The 23,662-nt window shown below is 41.7% G+C and overlaps 1 protein-coding gene and 1 long non-coding RNA gene across 4 annotated transcripts in view; one reads left to right on the top strand and one right to left on the bottom strand.

Annotated features, from left to right (window-relative positions):
- The window catches only part of LOC135091925 (uncharacterized), a 32,727-nt gene continuing 9,065 nt past the window's right edge, over positions 1–23,662 (bottom strand). The window contains exons 3-4 of one of the 2 annotated variants that reach the window (XR_010262700.1): positions 2,310–2,436; positions 1–232 (exon numbers count right to left, since the gene is read on the bottom strand). This is a non-coding gene — a long non-coding RNA (uncharacterized LOC135091925). Of the gene's footprint in view, positions 233–901; positions 1,052–2,309; positions 2,437–23,662 lie in introns of those variants that run through there. The other variant, XR_010262701.1, reaches the window with a different exon arrangement.
- LOC135091621 (uncharacterized) lies at positions 4,925–10,213 on the top strand. 2 transcript variants are annotated; one of them, XM_063989387.1, is made up of 5 exons: positions 4,925–5,056; positions 7,460–7,809; positions 8,229–8,342; positions 8,605–8,782; positions 10,178–10,213. In XM_063989387.1, exons 2-5 carry the CDS (start codon positions 7,783–7,785, stop codon positions 10,210–10,212), a joined length of 354 nt encoding a protein of 117 aa, XP_063845457.1. In that variant the 5' UTR covers positions 4,925–5,056; positions 7,460–7,782; the 3' UTR covers position 10,213. The 2 variants fall into 2 exon arrangements, with proteins under 2 accessions (XP_063845457.1, XP_063845458.1); XM_063989388.1 differs by having other exon boundaries at positions 4,980–5,056; positions 7,560–7,809.

The following is a 23,662-nucleotide window of genomic DNA, read 5'->3' as shown; positions in this document are numbered from 1 at the left end:
ATTCGTCTTTCTCTCTCTCTCTCTCTCTCTCTCTCTCTCTCTCTCTCTCTCTCTCTCTCTCTCTCTCTCTCTCTCTCTCTCTCTCTCTCATTTTCTTTCTTTGCAAAACCTTAGGGCAGAAAAAAAAGTGATTGTAGTTTTCTTTATTTTTATAAAGACTGGAAGTTTTCCTGGGGTGGCTGGTGTGGAGAAAACAAGTGAGCCTCATCACCCACTCATCTCAGCTCAAGCCCTGGAATGAAAATACCAAAATACATAGCTCGAAAACAATAAAGGAATGGAGAGAGAGAGAGAGAGAGAGAGAGAGAGAGAGAGAGAGAGAGAGAGAGAGAGAGAGAGAGAAATTTTCATAAGTGTGAAATTACTTGAAATGATAATAATAAAATAATGATAATAATAATGATAATAATAATAATAATAATAATAATAATAACATCAGCAGCAGCAACAGCACATCACCATTATCAGCAACAGCAACAATTAGAATAAACTATAATAATTCTGATACTAATAATGATAACACACACACACACACACACACACACACACACACACACACATCTACGTTGATAGAGAGAGAGAGAGAGAGAGAGAGAGAGAGAGAGAGAGAGAGAGAGAGAGAGAGAGAGAGAGAGAGAGAGAGAGAGAGAGGTGGTAGGCCTCTATGGGAGGAGGCGGAGCAAATAATCTCAGGTCAGAGCGATAAAGCACCTGACCTGATACGATTCTAACCGAGCTTGGGAGACAGGCAGAAACAGACAGACAGACGGACAGATTGTCTAAACATTTTTTATTTACTTTTTATTTATTAATTTTATTTATTTATTTATTTTTATTCATGATCATGTTTGGCTGCTGCTGCTGAGGGTTTTGGTGATGTTGGGATTGTAGAAGGGAGTGCTATTACAATTTTTTTATTTCCTTGTTTTATAATATAATAACCTTCCAATCCTGCTCTCTTCCTCCCCTCATTCATATTTTTAATCATTCTGATGATCCTCCTGGCCCTGGCCTTTTCACATTCGTTTTTCTCGGAACCAGTGATCCATTACTGAAAAATTAGAAAAACCTACATTACAATTTCTATGCAAAATTAGAATGATTCCCGATATGAATTAGTCGCAGAGACTTGGACCTTACCAGCAAAGCAGTCACTCAGAAACTGATTGATGTTAGATGAGATGTGCGCCAAATTATGTTCGCAGGTTGAAGCATGATGTACGGGAGAGGAAGGGGCGGGACAGAGGGAGGCAAAGAAACAAATGAAATAGCAGGATGATAACTCATGGAAAGAAAAGGAGAGGGAGAGAGAGAGCATAGCAAATTTACAGTACTGGATCCATACGTGACTGTGATATCAATACAAATTCATAGAGTTAAGGAAATAGTAAAACATAGTAAGTTGTGGTGAGACGGTGCTTATCAAGTACTACAGCTGTATGTCTGGTGTTGGGTGTTCTGCCTGAGTGGGTATAATGTCTCAAATTTCACACAGATATTGCAAGTTTGTATGGTTCCCCGTGGTACTGGGTGGGTGGGTGGTGGTGGAGATAAAATGCAGAAGAGAGTGGGCATTGATATCACTGAACCACAAGGATACTTTTTTTTCACATTATCTGAGAAATAATGCTACAAATGTAATAAGAATTTCCCTAACCAGGCACAGGAATTCAGTTTTCTTGCTGGCTTTCATTGCAGAGAGAGAGTGTGGTACACACACACACACACACACACACACACACACACAGAAAAGGGCATGCAGGGTCATCCTTGGCCCTACCTACACCACCTATGAAGAAGCCCTGACCACCCTGAGTCTGTCCAGACTATCCACCAGGCACCGAGAGGCTCTGGAGAAGTTTGGAAGGGGACTACTGCATCATCCACATCTCAGAAACATGCTGCCGCCTGACACGCCTCGCCCGGTCCGTGCCATCAGGCATCACAACAAGATAACCCCCCTAAAGGCGCCGCGCACGGACCGGTACAGACTCAGTGCGATTCCCACCATGGTACGAGCCATCAATCAATAGTCCCTTCTAGATTAGACTTACCTTTAGGATTAATGTTAAGTATTTCCCTACCCCCTATGTACATTTTCAGTTTGTTAACTGCCTAAATAATAAACCGTTTATTATTATTATTATTATTATTATTATTATTATTATTATTATTATTATTATTATTATTATTACACACACACACACACACACACACACACACACACACACACACACACTTTATATAAAAAGGACGTATTACAAGTGATATACAAAATACTAGTTTGAATTATATAGGAATAGACTTACGTTATCAAGAGTGCTGCAGCGTATGTTTGAACTACCATGGATTGCTTGTCACCTTGGAGGGAGGAGATGAAAAGTTATGAGTTGAGGAGCACCATATCACATGCACATTTCCTCCTCTGCGTAGGCTCTTCATAATAGGGAAAGAAATAGATAACAGGTGAATATCATTACTAATTTTTTGTCTTTATATATATATATATATATATATATATATATATATATATATATATATATATATATATATATATATATATATATATATATATATATATATATATATATATATATATATATATATATATATATATATATATATATATTGTTACACCAGGGGTATTGGTGCGAGTGGCAGCACTGTTGGAGGCGGCAGCACTGGGAGAAGTGGGAAAGCAGAAAGAGCAGAGACGCATGGCCAGAGAGGAAGCCAGTGTGTGCCTGCCTGCTTTGGAAGTGTTTCCTTGCCTGTTGAGTGCCCTGTTGAGTGCCTGTCATGCCCTGGGAGACTTGTGGTGCCCCCTGTGAACTTATAAAGCAGTGTACTTGCGGAGGATTTGTCAATAAACCTAGGAAATAGTGCCCGTGTTTTCCCTTGTAACCCGGTCTCGTGTGTGTGTGCCGGCCTCGGGCCTTGTGTGTGTGTGTGCCGTGTCTCAGTGTTCAGAGTGTGACTTATTTGAGGCCTCGCTCCTCTAGTTTCTCAACCCATGCCTGTGTGGATAACACGCCCACCCGGAGTGAGGGGGGACGCAACAATATATGTATTATGACGGCCCCAGGAGTAACGGCCCGGACCATGGTAACGCCACAACCGGTCCACGTGGACAACAGACAGTCGCTTCTGTCCCCGGCGAATCCAATACGTGACGTTAGAGAGGACTGCTTCCACTGTGTATGGCCCCTCCCAGGGGCTCTGGAGCTTCAGTGTGAGCCCTCGCTTCTGGCGGGGGTTATACAGCTACACTTGGTCACCCACAGCGTACCTCACGTTCCTCATGCAGCAGTCATACATCTCCTTCATGGCCTGGCCCACCATCTTGAGCTTGCCTCGACCCCGTCGATGCACCTTCACTAGGTGTTCCTGCAGTGCCACTGCATACCCAGAGGTGACGGTGGGCAAGCTCATGTCAGGAGGCCGTCCTGTGGCCAGGTCCACTTGCAGCCTGAGCTCATGGCCAAACATGAGACGGGCTGGTGTGAAGTTCTTCGCCTCATGCACAGTGGACCTGTACGCCATCAGCATAACAGGCAGCTTGACGTCCCAGTCTCCTTGGTCTTCCTCGCAATACTTGGCCAGCTGTTGCGCAAGGGTCCGATTAAATCGCTCCACCTTCCCGTCAGACTGTGGGTGGAGGGGTGTCGTCCAGGTCTTGCGCACTCCTAACAGTTCGCAACATTCACGGAACACTTGGGACTCAAACTCACGGCCTTGATTAGAGTGCAGTTCCGCGGGCACGTCGATACGGGTAAAGAACTCGTTCACTAGAACACCCGCCACTGTCTCAGCCTCGTGGTTAGGGAGTGCATACGCCTTGGGCCACTTGGTGAAATAATCCATCACCACACAGATGTACCAGTTGCCCCGTGGCGTGAAAGGCAGCGGGCCGGCAATGTCCACAGCCACCCGCTCCATGGGCGCCCCCACGCTGTACACCTGTAACGGGGTGCGGTTTTTCCTGGTGGGGCCCTTTTTCTGCACTATACACGTCACACGCTCTACACCACTCGGTCACGCCACTTTGCATCCCCACCCAGTTTAAGCGCTGGCGGAGATGGCACAGGGTCTTTTTCTCACCGAAGTGACCAATGGTAATGCCTGCATATAACTCTTTTAACACCTCAGCGCGCAAGGCTCGGGGCACTAACACCACCCACGCATCACTGCCCACTCCGCTCAAGGCCACCCAACGCTCCACTAACACACCTCGTTCATCCACCTGCAAGGTTTCCCACTGATCAACCAGGCACTTGGTGGTAGGGCTGTCTGGCGCCACAGCCTCCCAGCTGGGGCGTCCACTGCCAGCCTCGAACCACTGGTCAGAGTCCTCATGTTGTGACTTACACCATTTGTTGTCCCCCTCTGCGGTGCTTGCCAGCACCTGCAGGCAGAGGCACACGGGGTCAGAGTCCTTCCGGGCACAGTGTGAGCAGCCAGCTTCACACGGGCGTCGACTCAGACTGTCAGCGTTGCAGTGGACACAACTCGGGCAGTGAATGATGCGGTAGTTGTACTGCTCGAGGCGCCCTAACCACCTCCGGCACCTTCAGGATCTTCAACCACTGCAGGGCAGCATGGTCGGTCCAGATGGTGAACTCAGCGCCGTATAGGTAAGGGTGGAAGTGCTCGAGACTCTTCACTACTGCTAGTAGTTCCTTCCTCGTCACGCAGTACACACAAAACCAAAGTTAGTCAAATCCTTCGTCAAAACAACTGTGACTAATGTATTAGTCATTTCATGCGATCGCTGCTTCCTTGTAATTATTGGTTAAACACGTTTACACACTTGCTTTGCGATGAAAATTACTCCGTTTGAAATGTTTGTAATATTTTATGAAATAATCTGATGTTATATATGACAATATAGTACATCAAGCGTAGTTTGGGACAATTTCCGCAATTTGAATCTACCGCCTTTGACGTGGCATCCCGCCAGTAGAGGGGAGTAGTAGCGTCGCCACTGGCCAGTCCAGCAGCCATCATTCAAAGCTCAAGACAAGGACCCACGTGGGCTGTGCCTCCTTCATTTCTGGTAAGTTAATCATTGATGTTGTTTCTGTATTGATTAATGTTGGATAGTTATGGCTGAAGTTTGTGTGTAGAATCAGTACATGCAGTTGTGGGGCTGTATGATGCTGGTATGTTCTTGCTTGGGTAGGGGCATGTTATGCAATGTTACAGGAGGCTGCAATGGTCATCTGTAATCACTTTGGTTCTTGAAGCTTGTGAAGGGCCAGAATGCATATTCTTGAAGTCTGGAAGGAGTCGTCCGCCAGCCTGTATGGACACTAGGCTGTAGCTCCAAAACTAACTGTAGGATTCTCTCTAGAATAGTCTCATTGAGATTCTCGCACAAAATTACCTATACGTAACTTAATCTAATCTAACCTAACCGCTACAAGAGTAAATGGGCCGAAACATTACCAGACTTCGGAAATATGCCTCCAGAGGGATACGGGTTAAGGTCTCTGGTAAATTTATAGTTTAAGCCAATGTCCCCAATCTCTACCCACGGCCCCACGGCGTTATTATTAATTTCCGACAAGTAGTGTAATCATTAGAAATGATGTGAATAGTGAGAAGAACAAAATGAGGTAGGTTATTACCTCGTAGTGTGTAATGGCTTAAACTATAATAAAACCCTAACCTAACCTAACCTAACCTAACAACTGAAGTTCAGGCAACAATACACCATTTATGTTTACCTGTGGACTTAGAAAAAGTTGAGAGCGCTGTGCATTCCCAGGCCTATTGTGGCGTTATTATTAATTTCCGACAAGTAGTGTAATCATTAGAAATGATGTGAATAGTGAGAAGAACAAAATGAGGTAGGTTATTACCACGTAGTGTATAATGGCTTAAACTATAATAAAACCAGGTCTCTTCACACACATCAGTGCCGTATTCGTTCCGTGCTGTTCAGTGCTTCAGTGTCAGTAAGAAAAAAATTCGTCATTTTGGAATTCGGCGGAAACATTTACACACGTCCGGCGAAGTACCGTGTTTTGACTGAAGTGATTGTTACGTCTCCGTTCCGTGAAATGGAATATCATCGTCACTGGTATTTTTAAAAAAAGTTTCACGGATGTCGGACGAGTGTTTGAAATAAAATAGAAGAAATTGAAATAGTGATAAATACTCTTTTTAATTGATGTAATTAATTACATTGTACATCATACCTTACCACAACACACCACATCACACCACACCACATCATAACACACCACACCATACCACACCACACCACACATCACATCACTGAGCAATGTCATCAAACAGTTTTTGGACATTCTTAAGTACTGGAAAATTTTTGTTTCATCATTAATTAATTCCTCGTACAGAGTAGCAAAGTCTCCTTCAGTTTCTCTTTTTCTTCCACGTTTCATGTACCCACTTTTCTTTTCTTCATTTTTTGTTAAGCAAGCATCTTGCTCTTCATCAAGAATTACGACAATCATAGCCAACTCCACGTCTGAAAGGATATGTGTGCATAGACGTCACGAAAGCGACATGGATATCACTGACACTAAACCTATACGATACTAATACGGCACTGATAGATGTGAAACCACCTTTGAGTGTACTATTCAGGTAGTGTACCCACTATCTGCCAATTTCACTGGGACAAAAGCACAATTAGGTGATTGTTTAACAACAGCAATAATAATAATAATAATAATAATAATAATAATAATAATGATAATAATTGTTACTGTATGTAAAGCGTATGTACCTCATGTCATTATTCCTCGGCATTTATAAGTGAAATGTTCAATAGTTTTCTATTTGCATGAAAACGTGTAATATGTGTAAGTATCAGTATTTAATGCTATATTAAGCACCGAAGCCGATGCTCACTTGTTAGGAGTGTGGGGTTAACCTGCTAGTTGCCTGCGGGCATCGCTCACAGCCAAGTCGCGCTCAGACAAAGACGGGCAGGATGGTGACCGAGGTAAATACTTTAATTTTGTAGTAAAAACTGATTGTCATAGTGCTAAGTTAATTGCATGTATTGTTAATGAATATTGTAATATGTTGAAAGTGTTTAATATCCGTGTATAATGTTATTTTGTAAGAAATTGAGACCGAGAACTTGTTCGCAGTTCTTACGGTCATGCCTTCCTCATCAATAAACGTGTCAGGGAGAACTGCCTTTCCTCGACCCTACGATGATGGGTGTGATCAGTAAAACAGATCACCTGAGAGCCAATTGATGCCCAGCCGGTGCGGCTACAATAATAATAATAATATAATAAAAGGAGTTAAGCCATCTATATAGTTAGCTAGATTGATATTATCATTATTATTGTTATCATCATTATTACATATCAAGGTATCATGACATTATTATTAATAATATATTATTATTATTATTATTATTATTATTATTATTATTATTATTATTATTATTATTATTATTATTATCATATTTTAGCTATCCAACATCAGAACAGTATATGAATATGGCAAATGCTGTTTTGACATCATTTCCTGCCATCCTGAGAAACAGTGATCTCAAGGAGCATGAATTGCAGCTGCAATGGAAATTGTGCATCCAGCGCAAGTTTCAGAATTCAAGGAAGAGGCAGGATTCCTCAGTGACTGAGGTGACATCAAGGAAAAGGAAGATCCCTTGCATAGCGCCAAAAGAGACTACATGTCCACTGATGTATGGAGTAAAGGCTTACCTTCCACCAAGGCCCCATTCAGAAGATGATGAGTCATTAGAGACATAGACAGTGGCTTGCTCTACATTGGATGAAGAAAGATCCCGAGTTAGATAAGGTATGTGATATTTGTACGCTTGATTTATCTTTTTTTATATTTCAGAGACTTCTTTATTGGTGTTGTTTAAAAATACCTGCTCTTATGTAAGCAATTTCAATGGTACTGGTGGATGGCCACTGAAAAATGATGCTCGTATATATATATATATATATATATATATATATATATATATATATATATATATATATATATATATATATATATATATATATATATATATATATATATATATATATATATATATATATATATATATATATATATATATATATATATATATATATATATATATATATATATATATATATATATATATATATATATATATATATATATATATATATATGAGGGAGAGAGGGAGGCTGGCGGGACAGTCAACTTATGAAAACTAATTTTACTTTAATGATTTTCCTCAGGCTGAACGCCTCATGCAGTTGACACTCTCTGAGAGACGCAAAAAAATAATCAATGGGAACATTCTTGTAGCAGAAATCCTGAACTTGTACCCATGGATTCAGACTTTTGATGGTGTAAGTGTGTATATATGTACACTTTATGGATTTTGCTACATATTGTTACTAATTGTCAACTTTATTTGTAGGGCTATAATGTATATAGCTATTTATATTTTATAGTTGGTAATTGATATTTAACTACCGGTACTTCCATTCTCCCTCTCAGGCTCAAAGGCCTCAGTGACGGGAGATGAGCACTCATAACTAAGTACAGTTATTGCAGATGTTCATCTCTGTAACCTTCACTTATAATTATTTGATGCTTATATCTTTACAGATAATCAAGGAGTTCCTGAGATTAGAACCACATGCGGATGAACCAGACCCAAGAGTAGCAGTTTTGAAAGGGCTGGAGAAATATAGGCTCCCAATAATTGCCATTCTCAAAAAAAGAAAAGCAGTTCCTCTGTATATGGAAACCTTACTTGAACTCTATGACCATGATGAAAGTCAATGTGAGTAATGTCTAGTTCAACTTGTTCATTTCAGTAGCTGGTAGCAATTTAATATATGTATCTTTTCTTCATTAGCAATGCATCTTTCACTTTTATAAGCATAGTATTCATGAAACTATGCTGCATGCAAAAACCAAACATTGTATTAAGCATGACCTATCTACCTGTAATGCTTGCACCAATTTCTATAAAGGTACTCATTTAATTGTTAAATTCCTGCTCTTCTATCAAATTTTTGGGTGAATGCTATGGCTAAATAATTGTTTGCAGCATAAGTGATGTTAAAGATTTTAATAGGTGTAAAGCATCTCTCTCTCTCTCTCTCTCTCTCTCTCTCTCTCTCTCTCTCTCTCTCTCTCTCTCTCTCTCTCTCTCTCTCTCTCTCTCTCTCTCTCTCTCTCTCTCTCTCTCTCTCTCTCTCTCGTAAGGAAAGACATTATTTCTAGTGTAAATAAACCCAATAGGCTGTCCAATTTGAAATTTAAAATGTAAATATTATCAATCTTTTTAGAATTGTTAGCTGCATCCTCTTCCCTTGCAGTCCAATAAGACAGGTCACTAATTCGCATGGAGATAGAATTCTTGGAGTCACCTTTGCCAGCGCTGGCGCAAGTGCAAACAGTCTGATAAAGGTTTCTTCCATGGTTGTGATGAAGTTCAGGACTTCTCACACTGTTTTGGTGGATATGATGAGAAGAATCGGGAGTTCGGAACATCAATGCGTTATGTCGGGGCATGTAGGTTCGGCTGGGGTTTTCTTTCTTTTTCTTTTTTTTTTTTTTGATCAGTACTCATCATATTCTTACGAGGACTTGCTACACGAAGCATTACTGCATTATGATATTACCAAAATAGTGTCTCAAGTAAAAAACATAACCGCATACTCGTACAAAAAGATTTGCTGCTGTGACACAAAGGACAAAAATCATTAGTATACTGGTCGTTCTGAGCATTCAGTCAAAATGCTTGTCATTCATATAATTAGGAGAAGCTTTACTTTTGTTAATTCTTATGTGATAAAGCAATAATTACAGGCTTTTAAAAGATTGGTACTCAAATTAGTGGACTGTCCTATTGGATGTGACCATATCTTCACTTTTTCCTTACACAGTTAATTTTCTTTTGTTTATTTGATTTACATATTATCAAATTTATTTATATATTTATTTATTTGCACCAGATGCTTGCTTAGTTATATTGGGGTTACTTCACCTGCTTGGAGAAAGGAAAGAATCCATTTTTACTAAAGTTAAATTTCAGTACCTTTGATTTTAGAGTGGTGTGTATATATTGAAATTTCTGAATATATTATCACCTTAAGATATACATCTACATATAAATTTTATTTTAATGTCAAAATGTTATTAATGTTTACACTATTATTTCTTCCTTAAGGTACCAGAAGAAGAACTAAGAACAGGGCAGTCTAGTGTGTCCATTCAACATGTTGGGGACATACATGTCAGACAGATTTTGTGTATTATTTGATGGTGCACCTGTAGCTGAACCAACATGTATTTCTATGGCTGTAGTCTCATTGGTAGCAGGGCTTTATGTGTTTAATATTGAACACCCAAAAAATTGTGAACATTTCCTCCATTTCACAACATCTCTTAGGTATCAAGTATGACAAAGGTAACACTTCAAAAACAAGATCTCTACTTGTAGAACTCAATGAAGTAAAGACAGAATTGAGCTACAAAAATGCATAAATCTGCTTCCAAATATATTAAACTCCACACATAATGCCTCTCTCTCTCTCTCTCTCTCTCTCTCTCTCTCTCTCTCTCTCTCTCTCTCTCTCTCTCTCTCTCTCTCTCTCTCTCTCTCTCTCTCTCTCTCTCTCTCTCTCTCTCTCTCACACACACACACACACACACACTAGTCAATTACTAGTTAAAGATTAATCAGTGAAATACATAACATTATGTTAATAAGTTTTCTAAAAGGAAAAGGAAATACTTGTACTTCCCCTTCTCCCCACCCAGTATTCATGAAATCTTACTGAATTGTTATCTTATGTTATATATATATATATATATATATATATATATATATATATATATATATATATATATATATATATATATATATATATATATATATATAATGAATGGAGAGTAGACTCTCTCTCTCTCTCTCTCTCTCTCTCTCTCTCTCTCTCTCTCTCTCTCTCTCTCTCTCTCTCTCTCTCTCTCTCTCTCTCTCTCTCTCTCTCTCTCTCTCTCTCTCCAAATTGGGTAGTATTCTTCATGTACCATATGATGCATATATTTTTATTTTTTATGCGTTTTTTACCTTTTTTTTTTATTTTATTTCTCTATGTTATTGCAACTGATACGTGAAGTTTCTTTATTACTGTTCTGAGCATTTCTGTAGATTTGTTTAGTTAGTATATCCCATAGAAATACTCATTTTCTTTTTTTGTGTGGCTTTAAAGGATTAATGGTGACATATGGATATGATCTGGGTTAAAAGCTTGTACAAATAAGGTTAAATGTCTATTTTTGCACTGGTTGTTTCCCTAAGTTTCTTAAAAGTACTGTGATATAATGATTAGCAGTGGACTAATTAATTATTCTTTACAGGGTCTGTAACTCCTTACATTTCCTTTATGTTAACTTTACTTACATATTTTTTCCTTTAGTTTATGAATGGGAGGAAGGTTTAATATTCATATCTTAAGAGATGCTTACTTTCTTTTCCACATTGCAAGTTTTTGTGATTAATACTCACAAATGTGTATTATTTACTTAATGGCTTGTCAAAACAGGTTGTTTTTGTGTTGTTTTTTTTTCTCATACTAGGATGAAGTGTTACTAATGGAGTTTATTTTTTACGTCTGTTTTATATATCATTACAGTTTTGAGGGGAGCTTTCTGTTAAATGTTCAAGTGAAAAGCATATTATACTATAGATGATAAAAATTAGTGTTTTTTTTTATTTTTTTATTTTTTTTTAATGAAATGAAATGGAGGGAACATTTAATTGTATATGAATATATTGAATTTATTACCTATTTCTTTCCCTAACCTTCAGACAGCAGTAGCTAGCTGCTAGTATTAAAGGTACTAATGATTCATCATCTGCCTAAGAAAGACTAACTAATTAGTCATTTAATTGACTAACACCTATGATCCACTTTACTAATGTGGTTAGTAGAAGCAGTGAACAGTACGAAGGCATTAGTCAGATATATTTGAGTAAGACCATACACAGGTTGAGTGCTCAGTTAGTCACAAATTGACTATCATTATGTTAGTCACTGTGACTAATGCTGCCACTCGTTCTAGACCCCATGGGTTTTACTAAGAAAAGTTAGTCAGCACGACTAACTTTGGTTTTGTGTGATAGTTATGCTCAGGCCTACTGAACTTGGCACTGTAGTAGGCCACAACGTGCTCCATCCCGTCCTTCACCTGTGACAGGACTGCCCCAATGCCCTTTGCAGTATCTAGCAGGTAGGGGAGCTTTGGGTCTGGGTATGGCAGGACCCATGCCTCCACCAGGGCCTTCCTCAGGCCGTCACGCTTCATCCCACAGAAAGCACGCCTGGCACGCTTCATCCCACACAAAGCACGCCCCTTTCCTAGTGAGGCGGTGGAGAGTTGCTGCCACGCTGGCGAAGTCCTGCACGAAGCGACGGTATTACATACACAGGCCCAAGAAGCTCCTGATTTCCGCTACGTTGGTGGGGACAGGCCACTTCTCCACCATTGCCACCTTCTCCGGGTCGGTGCGCATGCCGTCCCGACTGACGACATGCCCCAGGAACGGCACCTCGTGCTGAAAGAGAGAGCACTTCTTGGGGCTGAGCTTGAGGTTGGCTTTCCTCAGCCGCTGCAGAACCTCCAGCCGCTCCAACTCCTCCTCAAAGGTGCTTCCGAAGACGATGATGTCATCGATGTACACGAGTGCTGTCTTCCACAGCATGCCATCTAACATCCTCTCCATCAGACTCTCGAAACAACTAGGGGCATTGCAGAGACCAAAGGGCATGATGTTGAACTGCCACAAGCCCTGACCGAAGGAGAAAGCAGTCTTGGGCTTGTCTTCCTCTGCCATCTCCACCTGGTGGTAACCCGACTTCAGGTCGAGTGTGGAGAACCAAACACCTGGCCCCCACCAGCGTGTCGACCGTGTCATCAATCCTCGGCAGGGGGTAAGAGTTCTTGGTAGTCACGTCATTCAGCGCCCGGTAGTCCACACAGAAGCGCTGCATGCCGTTCTTCTTCTTAACCAGGACTACCACTGATGACCACGGACTGTCCAACTGCTCAATCACCTCTTGCGCTGACAGCTCGTTGACGGTGCGCTACATCTCCTCCCGCCTGGCTGGTATGATACGTCGGGGTGGGCTCTTGATGGGCGCACTACTTCCCATGTTGATGCTGTGCTTCACCAACCCCGCGCACCCCAGGTCCATGTCACCCCTGCTAAAGACGTCCGCGTACTGAGCCAGGGTGTGGCGCACCTTCTCTGTCTCCGCCTCCGTCAGGTTAGCGGCACTCCAGTGAGCCAAATCCTCCAGGAAGTTGGGTAGCGGCCTCACAGCAGCCACCTCTGTGCTCCCTGACGTCTCCTCAGGGTGTTCCACTTCCCCACAAGTGCCCAGCTTGGCCCCAGTGGGCACCTTCCGAGACTTATCGGAGAGGTTAGCTACTAACACCGTAACTAACTCCTCCCTGCTTGAATGAGGCTCCACCCGACTGCAACGCCGTCAGCCAGTCGCAGGTTTTCTGTGGGCTCCACCATGCTTTCCGATCCACGCATCGCTCTGGACAGTCGACACCAGACTCTGGCCTCCGTCCTAGGGGCAAGGTGCACTCTCTCAGCCACAACTACCTCCGCACAGCCGACCTCCGGAAGCAAGGGCACTTCTTGGCCACGCACCCTCACCAGCTTCCGTCCTAGGTCGACACAAGCCTTGCTCTGCGTCAGGTAGTCGAGTCCCAGCAGACATGGTTCGTCCAAGTCGGCGATGTACACCGGCATCCGCTCCACAGCGCTGCCCACGTCGATACGAACATCCGCTGGGCCCTTGAGCTGCACACAGTGCCCTGTCACGCCACACAGCCTCTGTGGCGCGTCTGGGACTCGAGTGGTGGCCAGCATGTCAGGCCGCACCAAAGTCTTCTCAGCCCTGGTGTCTACTGTCAGGCTGCATGGGCATGGACATAGACATGGGTTGACTGAGCCCCAGCCTGCCACCAGCCGGGCTCAAGGGAGGGGTTCCGATGGCTCCCCAGTCCCCTGAAGCAGCTACCGGCTCTGACACGACGCTGCGAGGCCCCCAAGCCAAGGGTTCTTGCCAAGGGCCCCAGGCAGACCCCAGCAGGTCCGCCATCCCGGCGGTTCCCGCCAGAACACGTGGGGCCGCCTGTTCCTCCGCGAGTGCTGTTGCCAGCTCGCGCCGCTGCTTCTCCGTCCTCTCCTCCTCCCTCAGGCCCTGGACCTCACCTTCCAGAGTCTGCACCTTGTCCAGCAGTTCATTCCTGACGCTGTCACAAGCCTGGTTGATGTACTGCTGTGTTTCCGCCTTCAAGGACACAAGGCTGCTCTGTAGCACATCCTCTAGATGGCACACCTGGTCGTCTGCCCGTTGAGCCTGCTCACGTGCCAGCTGATCGGTCCTTTCATCCTGCTCACGTGCCAGCTGATCGGTCTTTTCATACTGCTCACGTGCCAGCTGATCGGTCCTTTCAGCCTGCTCACGTGCCAGCTGATCGGTCTTTTCATACTGCTCACGTGCCAGCTGATCGGTCCTTTCAGCCTGCTCACGTACCAGCTGATCGGTTCTTTCAGACTGCTCATGTGCTAGCTGATCGGTCCTTTCAGCCTGCTCACGTGCCAGCTGATCGGTTCTTTCAGCCTGCTCACGTGCCCTCTGAGCCGGGACAAGGCACACATACGAGGCCAGGGCACAAGGGAAAACATGGGCACTATTTCCTAGGTTTATTGACAAATCCTCCGCAAGTACACTGCTTTTCAAATTCAAAGGGGCACCACAAGTCTCCCAGGGCACGACAGGCACTCAACAGAGCACTCAACAGGCAAGGAAACACTTCCAAAGAAGGCAGGCACATGCTGACTTCCTCTCCGGCCACGCGTCTCCACTCTCACTGCTTTCCCGCCTCTCCCAGTGCTGCCACCCGCAACCATAACCCTGGTGTAACAGTATATATATAATTTGCTATACAAAGAAAAAAAGATATAGAAATAAACTTATTACCTTGTGAAGGCTCCTCAGGCAATCGGTATTCATTAGTAATTCCAGCGTCACCAGACCGATCAAAGTCATGCAAATGTGGGACAAATTTGTCTGCAGAACTCCACCGAAAACTATATTCTGAGCCAGCTCTTGAAACGCTAGCATCAGCTGATACCTCTGAACGAAGGGATGTTCTCTGTGATGATTTTATCACAAGTTTGCTTCTACGCCCATCTTGTGATGCTGCTGTTGAGGGCAGGTGCGTGTCAAAGTCACTATCCCCTTCATCATCATCAGAGAGTAAATCATACTCACTTTCACTACAGGAATCCTCAAAGATATTAGAGCTGTCATATTCTGGCGTTTATGGTGGAGAAGCACTTGTTCCACCTGATGCATCACATGAATTCCCAAATACTTCCTCTATAGTTCTATAGCTCGGACTGACGAGACGATCATGATCAAACAGTTTTCACACACCCCTCCAGCGATTGAGTTGCCATTTATTTTTTGTGTATGTGTGTACATGCGCTCTCTCTCTCTCTCTCTCTCTCTCTCTCTCTCTCTCTCTCTCTCTCTCTCTCTCTCTCTCTCTCTCTCTCTCTCTCTCTCTCTCTCTTATATCATCTTTCTTACTAAAATATGGAGAAAGGTCCAAGAAGGAGGTTAGAGGGAAAAAGACAAGAAAGACAGATACGGGGAACAGATAACGAATGGGTCAGTGGGAGCTGGCACACTAGCAGACAGACTTCTTTATTTCTTTATTTATTATTATTATTATTATTATTATTATTATTATTATTATTATTATTATTAGAGAGAGAGAGAGAGAGAGAGAGAGAGAGAAACTTAATTCTCACACACACACACACACACTGTCATGGCGGACAGAGAAGTCAACGCAAACAGGCACTCCTCAAAATCCAGCCATCTACATCACAGAGAGCTGCCCTAGTGGAAATACAGAGGTGAGAGTTCACATTGGTTTTACTCGTTGCTGTCCCGTCTCCAAAAGTGTTTTGTAGAAAGCAGTTAAATTGTTATAATGAGCGGTGAAGAGGGGTCTACTTCGGTCCCCACTATGTTGTTTACACCAACGGGGACCGTCCCGAAGGCGAGACAGAGACTTCTCGGGATTTGGGGAAGAGGACCGAAGGGTCGGGAAAGCAATGATGAGAATTATCACACTGGAAACCGAAATGAAGGAAATGAAGGATAGATTTGAAAAGATGGAGATGGTTGAAACTTTGATCACCGAGAAGGGGGTGTGGAAAGGTGCATACGACGATCTACATAAACTAACGTTATATGAAAAGAAAGCAATGGAATATGAAGGCAAAGTGGAAGAGTTAAACGTAAAACAGGAAAATTGGAAGAAAGAACAAGAGGAGGAAAAGATCGATTTTAGGAAAATTGTGGAGGAACAAACCGAGGCAAACGACACAAAGCTAAGAGAAAAAGTTGTTCAAGTTATAAAACAGAAAGAAAACTTGGTGGGAGACACTGTGGATAAGAAAAAAAAAAAACTTGTGGTATTCGGCCTGAAGGAAGAGTGTACACCTCTGGACTGAAAGAGAAAAGAAGGAAAAGATATGTGTGGAAGAATTAGTGGAGAAGAAGAAAAAGAGCTGACTGGAGAGATCCAAGAAATTAAAAGATTGAGTAGATATGTTGAGGGTGAACAGCATCCTATGAAAATAAGGTTTAGGTCACAAGTGGCAGCTGAAGAAACACTGAGTAAATCCTGGAAACTGGCCAAGGTCGAAGGATACAAACAAGTGTGGATAAAAAAAGATAGAACCAGAGAAGAGAGAGATACTGTAAATGAACTAAGAAAAGAGGCAAATGAAAAAAACGGAAAACTATCAGAGGTGGAGAAAAAAAAAACAATTCTTTTGGAGGGTCATGGATATGAGGTTGAGAAAGTGGTATAGGAGGGAAGTAAATGCGGAAAGAGAAGACTAAAAGTAGCATACACGAACATAAATGGACTAATGTCGGCAGTGTTGGAACTAGAAGACTATTCAAAAGAGGAGAAACCGGACATCATGGGAATCGTTGAAACTAAACTGGTAAGTGAAGGGGGTATATTAAATATTGGTGAAGGAAAATACAACCTCTGGATGAGAAATAGAAAGGAGGTGTGATGGTTCTAATTAGGAAGGATTTATTAGTGGAATCTGTCACATATGGGGTGGAGGAGGCAGAAGTATTGAAAATAAGCTTAAGACAGAATATGGGAAGATACCATAACGTTATGGTGACTTATGTTCCCCCCTATTCCAACTCTTGGAGAGAGGATGATTATAAGAAAATGCTTGAGGACACAAGGACATGTTTGGCAGAGCTGCTTGAGGAAAATGAAAATATATTCCTGATGGGGGACTTTAAAGAGGTATCTTGGGAGAATTGGACCACAGAAGGCAGTGAGTCATCATGGGGGAACAAGCTACTAGACCTGGCTATTGAAAATTTCCTGACACAATGGGTTACAGATGACACAAGATTTAAGGGAAATGAAGCACCTTCAAGACTCAATCTAATTTTCACCAAGGAACAAGAAATAATAGAAGACCTTAAATACATAAACCCAATAGGAAAAAGTGATCATGTGCTGATTCAGTTCATAGTTATGGATAATAACCTCAGTATAAAGAAAGAGGACCACAGAAGAGAATGGCTAAACTACAGCAAGACTAACTTTGGAGAGCTTGGGAAGTATTTCAGTGAAGTGAATTGGAACAGTTATTCAAAAGGAGGACATAGAGGAAAAGTGGACAGCTTTCCTGGACATTTATAATAAGGGGGTAGAGAAATGGGTACTCACAAGATCAACAGAGAATCTTTTCAAAAAGGATTGGTACAATAGATGTGCAACAGCTAGATTAGAGAGAGAAAAAGCATGGAACAAGTGGAAGAAACTTGTGGAACAGTTATATAAGGAAGAGGAACGAATATCTCAAAACTCGCAGAGATGAGCAGAAAAATTTTTGAAAAGAATGTTGTGGAGAAATGTAAAGACCAACTAAAATGATTTTATAAATTCATCAATGGAAAATTAAAGATTAAAGATGAAATAAGCATGGTAAAAGCTGGAGAAGAGACAGTGGATGACCCAGAAGAGGTAGCTGAAGTGTTTAACAGATACTTCCACTCTGTGTTTACTAAGGAAAATTATTTCAGAGGTGAGAGGACAGCGTTAGAAAAAGGGACCGACCTAAAGGAGATTAAAACATCAATAGAAGAAGTAAAGAATATGTTGGAAGACCTGGATGTAAGGAAAGCAATGGGTCCTGATGGCGTATGGAGTTGGATTTTAAAAGAGTGTAGCTCACAATTAGTCTCGGCGCTGCACAATATAATTAGCACCACCCTGGTAAAAGGTAGAGTACCCATAGATTGGAAACAGGCGGATATTACCCCACTTCACAAGACCGGAAGTAAAGAAGATCCATTAAATTATAGACCTGTATTGCTCACAAGTGTGGTGGCGAAGATTTGTGAAAAGATTATCAAGAAAAGATGGGTGAAATACCTAGAAGACAACAAGGTGATAACAGAGAAACAGTTTGGCTTCAGAAAAGGAAGATCTTGTGTTACGAATTTGATAAGTTTCTACTCAAGAGTAATAGATACATTGCAAGAGAGAGATGGATGGGCCGACTGCATATACTTAGATGAGAAAAGCATTTGATAAAGTTCCGCACAGAAGACTAATATGGAAATTGGAAAAAAAATTGGAGGACTTGGTAGATCACTGTTAAAGTGGATGACTGACTTTTTGACAATCAGAGAAATGAGGACAGTAATTAAAGGCAGCAGGTCGAACTGGAGAACGGTAATAAGTGGAGTCCCGCAAGGTTCAGTACGTGCACCTATTATGTTCACAGTAAATGATATGACAGAAGGTGTAAAAAGTTACATGAACCTTTTCACTGATGACGCTAAGATTATGAGGAAAGTAACAAATGAAGAGGACTGCAATACTTTAAATCAGAACTTAATTGAGATTAGTGAATAGTCATTGAGGTGGAACATGGAGTTTAATGCTAAAAAAAATATAGTGTGATGAGGTTTGGAAAAAGTTTGAGAAGACCAGTTGGCAACTATTACTTAGGGAATGAGGAAATCTCTATAAGATCAGAAGAATAATTATTACTGATAATTTGTCATTTGGGAAGCACATAAACAAAATTATAGGAGAAACATTTAATCTGTCTAGAAACATCAAGGTAGCATTCTCCTATATTGATGAAGATATTACAAAAAAAAAAAAGAACTGATAACAATGACGATACATCCGAGATTGGAGTACGCAGCATTAGTGTGGTCGCCAAGTCTCAAAAAGGATTCAAGAAAGTTAGAAAGAATCCAGAGAGCTGCAACTAAAATCCCTGCAAGCTTAAGAGAGTATAGTTATGAGGACTGGTTGAAGAGATTGGGCTTGACTACACTAGAAAAAAGAAGGGAAAGAGGTGATTTGATAGCAATATATAGAATATTGGAAGGAATGGACAGAGAAGACCTCACAATACCAGATACGAGAGACACAAGAGGACATGGAAGAAAATTGAAAAGGAGTGTTTGCAGAAGAGACATCAAGAAACATAGCTTCCCACACAAGTATAACAGTGTGGAATGAACTTAAGGATGAGACTGTGTGTGCAAAGACAATTAATAAATTTAAGGAAAGTCTAGATAAAAGTTGATATGGAGACGGGACGGCACGTGCCTAGTGTGGCTCTTGTCCTGTATATCACAACTAGGTAAATACAACTAGGTAACTAGATAAATACACACACACACACACACACACACACACACACACAGAGAGAGAGAGAGAGAGAGAGAGAGAGAGAGAGAGCGCACATTTGTCAAGGTTACTCACTGGCTGTCTTTTCTACTTTTCCTCCACACAGCATGGTTATAGAAAATTATGATAATTCAAATACAACACATAAAAAGGGCAAAAACCATGGAGCAATGAACTACACGTGTTGTTACACTGATGTAAACAAACTGACCACTTGCAACAACCAGTCAATCCTTGAAGCAGTAGCTCATGTCCAGTGTTCCCACAACTCCATCCATAGTCTGTGGGACTTTCAAAATGGAGTCAGCTGACATTACATACTTCTTCAAAAGGCAGTGCTCTTTTGAGCATCACTGAAAAATAACCAAGGAAAATTTCTAGCAAGTGGCATAAAATCAAATGTTGTCCTGGCCATGAAAGAACAGGTCAATCATTGATTGTAAGTTATGCATATTTACTTGACTTTGATCTACTTGCCATAGAATATTGCTTTATCACCATTTCCCATATCATCAGCCTCCTTTTTAATAAAGTACTGTTCTCTTCTTCAGGAGGAAGTGCCCAATCGGCAGGTGTCCCAGGAAGGTTATTAACCTGAGTCAGTTCCACAACTTTCTGACAGTCGGTGAGAGAGGAGGCCAAAGGGGCTAGTTAAAAGAATGAGTGAAGTGAGAGAAGCCTTCTCAAAGAGGAGTCCTGTAAAATAAAAGTGCAAGCAACAGAGCAAACTGGTTGACTACAACAGGGTTTCCTCTGTATGTGACAAGCCTAAAAAGAGGGTTAATGTCCATTTAAATAAAGTGCATCTCCTGAAGAGAGTCTCCAAACAACTTATGAGTGCTTTGAATAATGCAAGACTCTTAAATGGGCATATGATTAAAGGTGTCCAAACCATGGCCACACAGTAAGGGTCTGTAGAAATTAGCACAGATGACTCCATGAAATTATTTCTTAAAAATTACAAGAGTACCTGGAAAGGTACACAGCCCTGGCCTATGTCACCATCCTAAAGAATGTAAAAATGGTTGCAGAAGTGCTGCAATATGGCCTCAACAATAGATTTGTTTCCCTTCTAACAGGTACTCTCATATGGGACTGAATGTGCTGCAAATGAAGATACTCCCCAGTACCCGATTATTAAAAAAGACATTTTCAGTGCCTCGTACGCGAGGAAAATAATCTTCACCTGCAAAAAAAACATTGGAATGCCTGAAGCAGGAAAAAGGGGACCTTAAAATCTCTTCCCAGCACTACGATATGGCAGCAAGAAATCTGCAGGCGCTTCAGGGTATGTCTGATCTTTAATGAACATACCATGACATACCATCTAATTTATTTAACTTTCCTTTTTCTTTCTCATTCCAGTTTCTCAAGAATGAGAAAAAGAAAGCATTCTTGAGACAAGCAAGGAAAGAAAGAGATCACATCTTCCTGTACATCTTCCAAAAGCTAGTGACATCAGAATATGTCCAGACTCAACTGGTAAGCACAAGAAATTGCCTGTCTTAATGTGCCAGTTTGTGTCTCTAAGGGACACATTAATAACAGTTTTTTCTGGTTTGTTACTTCCAGCAGATGATGGAGTTCTCTGAATTCCACCTCTTTGAATTTATGGAAAGGCAGCTGCAATTGAGTGACAGAAACGAAGTTATCAACAAGTTTGTCGTGAGAATCTTGTTATACAGGACAGTGGAAAAGGGGCTTTCTCTGGTGTTCCTCACCCCACACCAATAGGAAGCCTTGGCTTTGTATGTCAAATTCTACAGGTCATTGGCAATGAGCTGTTTATCTCCAGATTGCTATGTTTTTCCCAGTAGTAGTAGTGATTAGACCAAATGGATGCTGTGAAAAGATGACCTCTGGTTTGGGCAAAGCAGTACGACAGATTGCAGCAACAGCAGGAGTGAGTGAAAAGATAACCTCATGGATTCTGAGATGCTCACAAATTATTGCACTCAGGGAAAAAAAAAAAAAAAAAAACTAGACCCAGCATGGCATCTTCAAGTAAAGGAACAGTGCTCCCACTACATACATACCGCAAGGCAGTACTACAAGTATTCCTCTGAGATCAGGCCAGGGATGCAAGCCATTGAGGAGCTGACTAACATCCGTGAGACTGCACAGGCCTCAGAGGAGGAGCTGGGCCTGAATAATGAAGTAGAGGATTGCCAGTCAGTCCACCCCTCCCTGTAAGTTTATTGCTATTATTATTATGATGATGATGAAAGAGGAAATGGCCTTACATATTTTGTCATTTACCTATTCTCAAACTATTGTCCTTTTTTTCTACTTGTTTTCAACCTCCTTGAGAATGTTATAAGGAAGCTGTGCAGCCATTGTTCCCCTACTCGGCTGTTTGTCATGCCAGTAGCAGGAACGGTAGAGGCTTTAAGGGGAGATGTGGAGTAGAGTACTTTTAGAGACAGCTAAAGGCAACCCTGAGGTAAACAGCTAGATTAGAGCAAGTGGGTGATGCAACACTAATGAGAAAGGCATTTCTGTAGAATGTTAGAAGTAGCAAGTGGGGGAAGAAGTGTGTTAAGATGGTAGTAAAGAGTGGCTTGGAAACTAGTAGAGTTTTTCAGCAGTTTGAGGGGAGGCATGTTGAAAGTGACTGGAGTATGATTGTTAGAAATGGAGAGGGTTTAGAATGGGATGTAGGGAAGTGGAAAAATGAAATAGACAGAGTAGTGGAATGTGGGGAACTGAGTGAACTGAAGAATAAGATGAAACAAAAGAGTACTTTAGAGTGGTATAAAGAGAAAGAACCCCCAATGTATGAAAAGTAGTACAAGGGATGCCTGGGTGGTGATCTCTTTCAAGTGGGGGCATAGTGTATGGATGTGAATGCCAGGAGGTGTAGATGGTCTAAGTCCCACAGAAAAATGTGCCAGATGTGTGACAAGGGAGAGGATGAGACAGTAGAGCATATAACGTTGGAGTGTGTGAAGTATACCAGAGACGGGGACGAGATGATGCAAGTGGTGCTGAGGGAATTGGGGGATGTCAGAGTGGAGAAGGCAGGAAAGGAATTGATGGTGTTGCTGCTGGGACTGTGTGGGAAGGCAAATGAAAAGATGATTGAGGTTGTGAAGGAATTCCTGGAGTAAATGTGGTATGCTAGATATAGGAGTTAGGTGAAATATGAAGTCTGTTTTCTGTTTGTTGTTTTTCTTTTTTCCCTATATGAGTTGCCGATAGGAAGGCCTGGCTCAGGAGTAATCATCACAATGACTGACTGCCTGTCAGTCATTGTGAATTTCGTTTAAATGTGATAGGTATCCTTTTAGATATGACATTTCCCTTAAACTATGATGTTATAATTTTATTCTTTAATTACGATTTTTTTTCCACACCACCATCGAGGTAAAAGTGAAGACACGGTGGCTTTCGATGTTCGGGCAACAACTCTTGAGATCAAGTAAGGATCCCCTCTTAGCCTTTTCCTCCAAAAAAAATACTTATTTACTGAGTAAATAAGCTCTTTTCTCGGCTGTTGTGACGAGAGCAAGTGGGAGAGGTAGCTTCCATCCTGGCTGACAGTGCGAGAGGAAGTGACCATGGATTAACACGTGTGTGATCTCACTCGGTCACTCATAGAGAAGTGACAACGCCTGAATGAAATATCACACCAAGTATTGTCGTATTTGCAAAAAAAAAAAAAAAAAAAAAAAACAATGCAACTGTCATTAAAAAAACACATATTACACTGACTTGCCTTTTCTAGAGCTTCACTGTGTATATATACTACAACACCATTTAATTTCAAGATGGGAAGTACCTGACGAGGTGTTTCTTGGTATAAGTGTGGCAGCACCACAGGCCGGGGAATTCCCGGAAAGGACAATGCCTAAAT

Source organism: Scylla paramamosain, chromosome 38 (genome assembly GCF_035594125.1).
Source record: "Scylla paramamosain isolate STU-SP2022 chromosome 38, ASM3559412v1, whole genome shotgun sequence".
In the NCBI taxonomy this organism is placed as follows: domain Eukaryota; kingdom Metazoa; phylum Arthropoda; class Malacostraca; order Decapoda; family Portunidae; genus Scylla; species Scylla paramamosain.
Note: the sequence above shows the minus strand (reverse complement) of the source record. Positions and strands in the feature narration are given on the sequence as shown.